The sequence below is a fragment of the Mesoplodon densirostris genome, chromosome 7, assembly GCF_025265405.1.
Source record: "Mesoplodon densirostris isolate mMesDen1 chromosome 7, mMesDen1 primary haplotype, whole genome shotgun sequence".
NCBI classification, from domain to species: Eukaryota; Metazoa; Chordata; class Mammalia; order Artiodactyla; family Ziphiidae; genus Mesoplodon; species Mesoplodon densirostris.
In genome coordinates, this window is record NC_082667.1 from 75,132,536 (window position 1) to 75,141,884 (window position 9,349).

The 9,349-nt window shown below is 52.3% G+C and overlaps 1 protein-coding gene across 1 annotated transcript; it reads right to left on the reverse strand.

The window, feature by feature from the left end:
- Positions 1-638: 638 nt before the first annotated feature.
- DBX1 (developing brain homeobox 1) lies at positions 639-4,656 on the reverse strand. The gene is made up of 4 exons (XM_060105542.1): positions 4,290-4,656; positions 3,543-3,644; positions 1,425-1,627; positions 639-1,004 (listed from the first exon to the last, which is right to left on the reverse strand). The coding sequence occupies exons 1-4, from the start codon at positions 4,654-4,656 to the stop codon at positions 639-641; spliced, it is 1,038 nt and encodes a 345-aa protein (XP_059961525.1).
- Positions 4,657-9,349: the final 4,693 nt, after the last annotated feature.

Here is a 9,349-nt window from a genome sequence, read left to right on the forward strand (position 1 = left end):
GATCATTTGGAATATGACACATAGAAAAGACTCAATATTTATGTGGTACCTTAAACCAGAAGGCACGGGTAGATTTTTTTTTGAAATTCTTGAGCTTTCTAAGGGCATTGCTACGGGGAGACTAGGTTACCAGCGTCTGGAGTTGGGCAAGAGGCCCTCGCTACCTAAGATGGGGAGGTGGAAGGATCTAGGAAGTCAGGGGTCTTGAAGTTATATGCTTGATGTTGTGACTCCTATCTCGGTTTCCTACTTCAGAAAAGGTTTCTTACCTTACAGGGTTGTTGCTGCTGTAGACCAGCAGGGCCTGGCTCACAGCTAAACCCGGGCTGGGAGAGTGAACACCCCACTGTGTTGAAAATATCTTGCAACAAGGAAGCTAAACAGGGGCCCTCGCGGCAAAGTTAAGGCTGGGACCAAGACCTAAATTTAACTTATGCGGAGAGGGCTGTTGGTAGGTGGTGTGGGCAAGGGAATGTCGTTGGGGGGCAATGGAAGGGGGCAGGGTGCCCTCGACGACGCGGCAGTTCTACAGCGGGGAGCGGCAGCGTCTGCGCAGCGGGGGCAAGTGAACACGCACCGAAATCCACCTCTTCAATTTCAAAGCACTTATAATTGGTACCCCAGGCGCGGGAGGGCTTCTAAGATACGGTGATCTCCTCCTCCTCGGCCTCCTCATCCTCCTCGGAGTCGGAGAAGTCCGAAGGTTTGTCGGGGCTGCCAGAGTGCGCGGGCGAGTGGGGCAGCGGCCCTTCGAGGCGCGGGTCCCGCAGGTGCCGAGGGTCGGGGGACGGGGGATGATAGACCAGGCGGTGGCGGAGGCTGCCCGGGCCCTCGTCCTCCTCGTCGTCGTCGTCCCCGGGACCCTTCTGGCCCACGTCGCTGAGGTCCGGGTGCGGATTGAGTTTGGTGGGAAGGGTCTGCTCGCGGCAGCCCCCGCTAGACAGGAGCTCGCGCTCCTTGGAGTTCCGCCACTTCATGCGTCGGTTCTGGAACCAGATTTTCACCTGGGGCGAGAGGGGTGAGAGCAGGGGAGAAGCAGCGGTTAGCGCAAAACCCCCGCCACCGCCCCAAGTGGGTGGGAAGGAGGTCCTGTTCTTCCTCTCTTTGCCGGCTCCCCACCCGGTAAAGTGAGATCGGACCGGAAGTGGCCTTTACCCTACCCCCACCAGCTCGGCTGCACGCACCTCTCGCCCTCTCTTCCGGCACCTGGCCCAGGTGGGCGGGGGTGGGGGAGACGCTGGGCCCGGGAGAGACGGGGCGGGGAGAGTAGCGGGCTATCGCGAGAAGCCTCCGCGAAGCTGGCTCGTGCACTTACTCCCTCTCTAGACCTTACCCCGTCTGTACAATGGGACCTAGGCGGTTTCAGAGAACCTTCCCGTTCGTACGATGCGTGGGGGGAGGGGCTCTGGGGAGACTGCCCTCACCTGTGAGTCTTTCAAGCCCAGCTTGGCCGCCAGCTTCTTGCGGTCGGGCTTGCTGATGTACTTCTGCTTCTGGAACATCTTCTCCAGCGCCTTGCGCTGCACGTCGGAGAACACGGCTCGACGCAGCATGCCCCTACGAGGCTTGCCGCGAGCAGCCAGTGGCCAGGAGAAGGTCCCCGGGATGGGCACGACGCTGGAGGACGCTGCGGAGGCCAGGGGTGCGAGGTGAGTGAGTGGGCGGTGGCCCGCCCGGGCCGGTGGCGTCCGCCCCACCATTGCGGCCTCCTTAGGTTTTTCTCTCTGATCCCTTCATCTTTTTAAAGCTCTCCTTTTTCTCCCCCTGGAGAATAGGCTATGAACCTACAAACCTGCGAGAGTGAAAGGCGCTTTCTGCCCAAATAACTTTCCCTTTCAGCCGTGCAAACTCGGATTAGGTAAAACCACGGAAACACAGAAAGGACCCCCCACAATAGCCTATTTCGTTTTTCCATTCAGCGGTCTCAGGGAAACTAACTTGCGTGCATCAGCTAATATAACTGCAGAAAAAAGTAAATTGTAAAAATAAAGTAGCCAGCCACTGGGTTTCCCCTAAGCTTTTAACACGTTTGTGGCTTTTGCATTCTTTAGATGAAAATGAGGTGATTTACTGATTTGATAGAGAGGAGAAAATCCGCTTTGGATTTTTTATGTTTTGAAAAATCCAATCAGTATTCATCTTTTTTTATATTAATCTTTCCTCCCCTCCCCCACAAAACGTAAAGAATTCGGCCAGAATACATGAAAAGTGGCAGCTAATTAGCACATTGACCGCTTCCCAATGGGTATTGGCATGATAAAAGGGGGGAGAGTTTCGCTTTAAGGGAGAAAAAAAACCCCAAAAGAAACAGAGACTCTAATGAAGCGTGAATGGTAATTGTGTAGTAATGAACTAACAGAAAAAGACTGAGGACAAGCAGCGAAAGCCATATATTACTGGGACAAAAGAGATTTACACTTTCAAACTAAACACAACTGCAGGCCAAGACCATTGGGAGAATACTGATGGCAGAGGCTTCTCTTCCCCGAATCATTTTCATTAAATGGACATGAAAAGCTATTTATAAAGCTCGGGTTGTTTTTGTTAGAGCATTGAGATGGGGGAGAAAGGGAGCAAATTCCATTATCAGCAGTAGCATGAATGGTGAGGGGGGGTGAATTCTCTCTCCCCCTTTCAAAAATCAATTGCTTGTTTCTTTCGCTGATATTTGGAAGTGCTGTCGAGGTTCTACCCATCCCCCACCGACCATGCCCAGTCTCTCTTCCCTTTATAAGAGTTCCTGTCTCCTTAATCTTGACCAGCTGCAGAGTTTTCGAGCCATAGTTTGAGTCACCACTGGGATTCCAGGATGAAGACGTCCTGGAACCTGTTTAAGGTGTTTCTCCTTTAAACCGGGCCCCAATTATGGGCTTCCCTCCGACTTAATTTACGAGCTCTAGGATCTTTAAAACGGTATGGCGGTGGGGGGACGGTATGAGAAAGAGTTTGGGAAATCAGGTAGGAAATAGAAGGTTGGGGTTGTGGGAGGATCTAGTCCCCCTCCCCCTGGGCGACCCCAGGCATCCCACACAAGAGGGCACCCCATGTGGTCTTGTGAAAAGCCTGAAGCCCTGAATGAGTCTTAAAGAGAAATTAGCCCCGGCTGGTAGGTGTCTCTCCGCGGCTTGGAGGGGCGAGGGTTGGTCTGTGTGTGGCTGCCCGGAGGAGCTGACCAATTGGTCATGGTGCTGAAACCTTTGTGGGGAATCGTGGCCAAGTGCACTGACTCTGTGGGAAAACGGCGGCGTGAAGGGATGCCAACAGCTCCTCGCCGGGAAGGGAACCGCCTCAAATTTGGACCATGACAATTCCTGCTAATTTGTAGAGCAGGGAATTGGTGCAAAGTGTCAAGCAGTCACTGCTTGTGCTAAATAGGGCATCAAATTGGCGCGACGGATTCGTGAATGTTGTACGCCTTGCAACCTCTGAACCGGAGCGTAACCCCGTGAGGTGGACGGAGAAATATGGCTTCGGGGCAGGGAGCGACGGGGTGGGGCTGGGGCGACGCCCAGCCTCCTGAAAGGAAGGGGGATGAGACCTACCTGGGAAATAAGAAGATCTGATGAAAGGCTGGAAGGAGCCTTCAAAGTAGGGAAAGGCGAAGGTCTTGGGAGGGACATTCTGGAGCAAGGCGGGGGACGTTTCTGGGAGAGAGTGAGGAAAGGAGGAACAGAAGGAGGGAGACAGAAAGGGAATTTGATTAAGTACATGATTATTGTACAGCACAGTGAATACACGACATGATTAACCTTTCGGCTGGTTTCAAAGGCATCTTACTCAGTGTACTGACACAGTAAAGTAAACCTTTCCCTAACACTGTCTCTATCTGTGGAACCCCCTCCCCCAATAGTCCTCAGAGCCCTCCCCCCCCATGTCATCCTAGGCACTAACGAGATAGAAGAACTGGTGGTGGGGGGAGAAAAGAATTGCAGATCGATAACACTTGCTAAGCTAGTAAATATATTGTCTTGGGTTTAAAAAAAACTGGCTTTCAGAAGCTCAAGGACAGAAACGCAGACGTCCAGGGGCGTGCGCGCAATTTTCACTGCGCCAGGGAACTGTGCGCTCTCCGACTGCAGGTGTTCAAATTCATTCTGAGGGTGGGGCGAACCTGGAGGCTTCCCGGGAATCGTCTGCACCTAAGTCTCACATTGCTTGACAGTGGGGCCTCGGGGATCTTGCGTACGTGTGTGCACAGCTGTGAGCGTGGGTACCCCCTGCGTATGGGAAACTGAGGCCAGAAGGACTCGGCATCTAGACCGGCCCCTTAGCGTTTTGCTTTCACTTACCAGTTCTGGGCGCCGAAGAAAGGATGGCGTTCACTCCAAACTTCAGAAACGTGGGCTCGCTGGCAGGGGAGACGGCCGTCTGCGGTGAGCCGCCACGCCGGCTGCCTGAACCCTGGGAGCCCAGGTCCGAGGCCCCTGTGTCTGTGAGAGCCGCAGGGGCCCCCTGCCTAGGGGGCGACATGCTGGCGGTGGGCACGCTGCGGGGCAGGTAGGCGGGGGGTCGGCTGATGCGGATCAGATCCTCCACCAGGAAGCTCGAGTGGCCGGAAAATGCCGACTGCAGGGACTGGGGCAATGTTAAGGTGGGCGTGGGGCGCAAGAGGCTGGGGTACCCGGCTGGGGGCGCGAGGAGGCCGGGGAACATCATGTTAGACGAGGGGCGGGCGGAAAAACCCTTCTTCCAGTGGCCAGAGGGTAGATGCTGGGCTTTCCGCCCCTCCCGCCCTCTCTCTTGGGCTTAGCAAACGTCTTCTAGTAACGATCCCACTTGGGTGTCTGCGAGTCCTCCGCGGTCCTCCCGTTGAGGTGATGGTTTTATAGTGGCCCGCCCGTTAAAGCGTTTTGAAAAGTGACAGCTCTGACAATGAAGTTCAACAAAGTTCTCCACTCGAGCTTCATTCGCTGGAGGCTCTGGGCGCGCTGATTGGCGCAGGGGTGCAATTTATGATTGGATTAGTCTTCATAAGCATGACCCGCACAATGGGCTGGCAACAAAGGCTGGCGCGCATCAATTCTGCGTATCGACCGCCTCTTTGCAATACAGTGCTCCCCCAAAGCTCTCGCCGGGAGTTTTTGTTCGGAAGCAACACCCGGGCTAATTAAATGCCTATTTAGAAGTTTCAGATGACATCTTGCCTCATAGAAAAGGAATTATTTAAAGAATGCACTAAATTTATTTGCAGCTCCCCTGCTGAGCCTGGAAAATAAATCAATAAATATTCATAGAAATTCATCTCCAGGCAATCAGTAAAATAATCCTCCCCCCTTGTGGGGAGGGCAATGGAAAATTTCAAGTCAGTGAACATGAAAATATACTCCCTCTTCGGTCTCTGCCCTATACATTACTCCAGCTGAGGCATAAAGCAGATGTGATGGGTGGGTTAAATAAATGTGGGGTAGGGGAGTGCCGTTCTAACAACCCAGGGAGACTTGAAATTGATGCTTTGGGGCTACTGGATGTGCGTCCCTAGGGTTGGAGGGGGGAGGTCTTGATTTGAGTTATTTCATGTTGGGAAACTAATTGAGATTGAGAGAGTTAGTGGATACCTGAATAGTAATATGACTCTCCTGCAAACTCCCAGCAACTCAGAAAATGATTTTCAGCGACGTATCTTTGTAAGTGTCACTGAGGAACGAACAGCAGTTCACCCGGGGGAGGATCAGGAGAGCGAGTGTCGAAAAGGGGCAAGGCAGCCGATTCCATTCCCAGGGGTTTACCTCTGCTGGAAGCTGCCTCAGGCACGGACACCTGGACGCTGTGGGTGCTCTGCTGGCTATTTTCTAACCTCTACAAGCCCTCGGCAGTTTCAGTAGAAACTCACAGCCTGGACTTTTAAAACCACAGCAGCGAAGGTTGGGATTTGTCCCGAGAGAGTCCTACCCATGGCGGGCGCTTAACCCGGCCAAAGTTTTGCTGCTTCTTCATCAACTGCAATGTATAAACACGTGAAAACAGCACGAAGGACGCGGTTCCCAAAAATGTTGGTCCACATGAGGAAAGACGATTCTTACTTAATTTGGTGCCTCAAATGAGAATCTTCCTGTAGACAGTACTGTGTTTTCTGCTGGGTTGGGGCTGGGGTGGCGCTGAGCCTCAATTCCGTTTCTCAGCTCGGCTAGATAACAGATGTGTAAAATGTCCCATTCATTTCTTTAGTGTGGCTGAACCTCCCCAAAGAGAAGTGTGCAGCCCGCCAGGCCGCCCTGATCCTATTAACCATGAACTAACTGTCACCTTCAGCTGGTTTTCCTTTTTTGCTTTTTAACACAAAGCTTTCTCAAAAATCTTATTAACCAGCTTTATTTCTCTCGATGGTTTTGTTCAGAGCGTTTTGTGTTGATGATCTCCATGTCGCTGCTTTAACCATTCAATAAAAGTGCATCTGTGATTTATATCACATTAAACCAGAAGTGGAGCTCGCTAAAGCTCTCCCTTGATTCAGATTAAAAAGTTATTTAGGTCGGGCTCTGGAGCCGAATTAATGCTCCAACATGACGCAAGTACGGAGTTTCTGAGCCCAAGACTGTTTATGGAGGCATTCTGGGCAGCAGGCCCTGGAAAACCACTAAGGAAAGAACAACTGTTAAATAAGTGGCTATTTAAACATGGGAAATGTGTTGCTCAAGTTAACTGGAGTCCCCTGGAAACGAAAGAGACAGATCTTTGGAGAACTTCAAATGTTCCTCTTTTTGAAGCTTTGCCATAAAATAGGGGAGAAAGAGTCGAAAGTATTTGAACACCTGAGCTCTAACCTTGCCACAGAGTTTTCATTCGCTATCACCCCTCCCCACCAACTGCTTTCTGGAAGCAGGAGGACCAGCTCTGGTTTTTGCATTCTCTCCCTCCTTCTCTTCTTTTCCCCTCTTCATTCCCTCCCTCCTTCCTCCCCTACTCCCCTGCCAGGAGCGGTTGCCAGTTCCCGGAAGGAGGAAAGCCCGGACTAGAGGTGTTGGGTTTCCCATCAAGGAAGTCGGGGTGTAGCTCAGCGGCATAGCATTTGACTGCAGTCTACTGGAAGATAGAGCCTACATTTGCAGGGCTTTGTATTGAGGGGTGGTAAGGACTCAAAGCCAGTCTAAGGCCTTCCTGACCGCCCCCCGGCCCCCCCCCCCCCCGCCTTCCCTAGAGCTCTCCACCTGAGGTATTTCCATGGGCGTAGTTTTTACAGTTACTATCTTGACAATTGACATGCTCCTTGGTTCCCACCCTTACACACACACACAGGCCATTCTGCCGCACTCTAGACTAACTGCTGATGTCTCTTCTTTAAAAAGGGGGGCCTGACATTTTTTGGAAGGTGGGTCAACCCCTCGCTGCGATCCACGTGTTCTTGGCCTCCAGCGGTCCGTCTCCATAGCCTTTTTTCCTTTTTCCAAGGGGAACAGTGAAGGCGGGGGCGAGGGCTGGCGGCCCGTGAAAAGGCAAAATAAATCCTAAGGAAGCAAGAAATCTGACGAAAGGATCTTACTTTTAAGTGATTTCCTTGAACGCGTCTTTTCAAACTCCGCCATAGCCTAAGGGGCTGCGCAGCCGGCGGCTGCGGCTAAGACCTGTGACTAATGCCGTTTGACCTGAGCCCTTGGGGTTTTGTGCGTCCTGCCATTCATTGTAATGTCGTTATCTTCAAGTTTATTTCAGAGAAGTCACTAGCGTCCTGTCTCCCAGAGCGGGGCTTTCTGTCTGTTTCTCTTTCAGGGGAAAAAAAGACGGGAGGGGAAAAGAGAATCGGAGGCGCCGGGTTGGGGTGAAGATCCTCGCCTGTGCCGCGGACGCCGCTGCTCGCTGGGGGAAGGCCTCAGTAGAGGCAGCCGAGGCTCCCGGGGCCTTCGAGGCCAAAGCTGCCGGAGCCTCCCTGGGAAGGCAGGAAGGGCTCTGGAACCCGTCTGGGGTTTCTTCCCCCCGCCACGCCCCCGGGGCCTTGGAGAGCTGGCGCGTCCCTGCCGGATGCGCCAGCGTCTGGCCGTGGCGCACCCTCTCCAGTGTGGGTCGAGGCGTGAGCGCCTGCCCCGGCTAAGTGCAGACCGCCCATGGGGAGACGAAGTGCCCGAAAAGTAGAAAGTGACTTGATATATTCCTCGCCCTCCGAAAAGATAACGAACGTAAATTCGAGAAGACTGGGACCCCAGGGTCACACTTTGCAAGGGTTCAAACCCCCAGGCCGTGGCGCTCCCGATCGGAGCTACCAACAGAGAATGCTTTGCAAGTCTGGCAGGCTGCAGGGTGGCGGTGGCGTCAGAATTAGCACCCCCCTCCTGGCTTCTGCCGTCCCAGGGAAAAAGAGGGAGCTGATGCGCGAGGCAAAGGAGGAGGGCGGCGAGGCTTGGGCTGTAAGAGCTTTCCTACAGCCCCAGCTCTTTAGGCGAGCCGCTCTATTAAGACACCTCTAAGGGGTTCACCTTCAGAATAGGCCACAGGGAGCTACCGGCCGCCCCAGCCCTTTCTAGCATCGCCCCGCACCGCTCATTCCTTTCACACTCACTCCCCCCTTTTTCCTTGAAAATCCTTCTATTGTGCCAATCAAGCAGATGGTTTGCAGGAAATATAGCTTGGCCTTGCTGACCGAAACTAATTTTAACTAGCTTTCCAAGCCTGAAACGTTTGTTTTGCTCTTACAAAATAGCCCCCAAAACAGCTGGCAAGGGTGAATTAAACCCATTAAAGACACATTTATAAGAAATTATATTCACATAGATTGCCTGAACCCCCTTGTGCAGCCTAAGAGGGGAGATGAGCGCATTTAAATGAAAATGTCGCCGAAAGCTCCCCTCCTTAACGTAGCCTGAAAGTCTCAAAAACATTTTACTAAATAGATTAACTTGACTATTGTCTTGCATCACATTTATCAGCTTCATTAAGTGAATAGCTGAACAAATATATTACGCATGCATGAAAAGCTCTTTTTCGAAGCGCCTCATTGTGTCCTCAGCCCTGACAGGTGGTTAACTGTGTGTTGTGTTTTTTTGTGGGTTTTTTGTGGGGGTTTTTTTTTGTGTGTGTGTTTTTTTTTAACCCGAAGAAAGAGGGTGTCTTTAGAGCAGGGCTGTGCGCAGGCCCGGCTTGGTGGGAGTTTACTTTAACTGGCTGCTTGGGCCCTGCCGCCCAGTGATATTAGCACCGTGAGATGTTGGCAAAGGCGATCTGAGCCCATTCAAGATAATCAAAATTAAATTTTGGTGAGCCGAGCCTTGAGTGCTTTTTCTCTCCATCACTCCCACCTCCTTGTCTCGGAAATTAATTTTATAATGCTTCTTTTCAAAGCTGATGTCCCCCCCCCTCCCAAAAGTAAATTGCCTTTGCGTTTCCTTGATTAACCGGCTCTCAGCAGACTGCAGTGTTAAAT

Excerpts from the sequence above, each read along its gene's own strand:
- DBX1 (XM_060105542.1), bottom strand. The coding sequence starts at position 4,656 with ATGATGTTCCCCGGCCTCCTCGCGCCCCCAGCCGGGTACCCCAGCCTC. Across the intron at positions 3,645-4,289 it reads TTCTTCGGCGCCCAGAACTG|AAACGTCCCCCGCCTTGCTC; the intron begins GTAAGTGAAAGC and ends ACTCTCTCCCAG. Across the intron at positions 1,005-1,424 it reads TGGGCTTGAAAGACTCACAG|GTGAAAATCTGGTTCCAGAA; the intron begins GTGAGGGCAGTC and ends CTCTCGCCCCAG.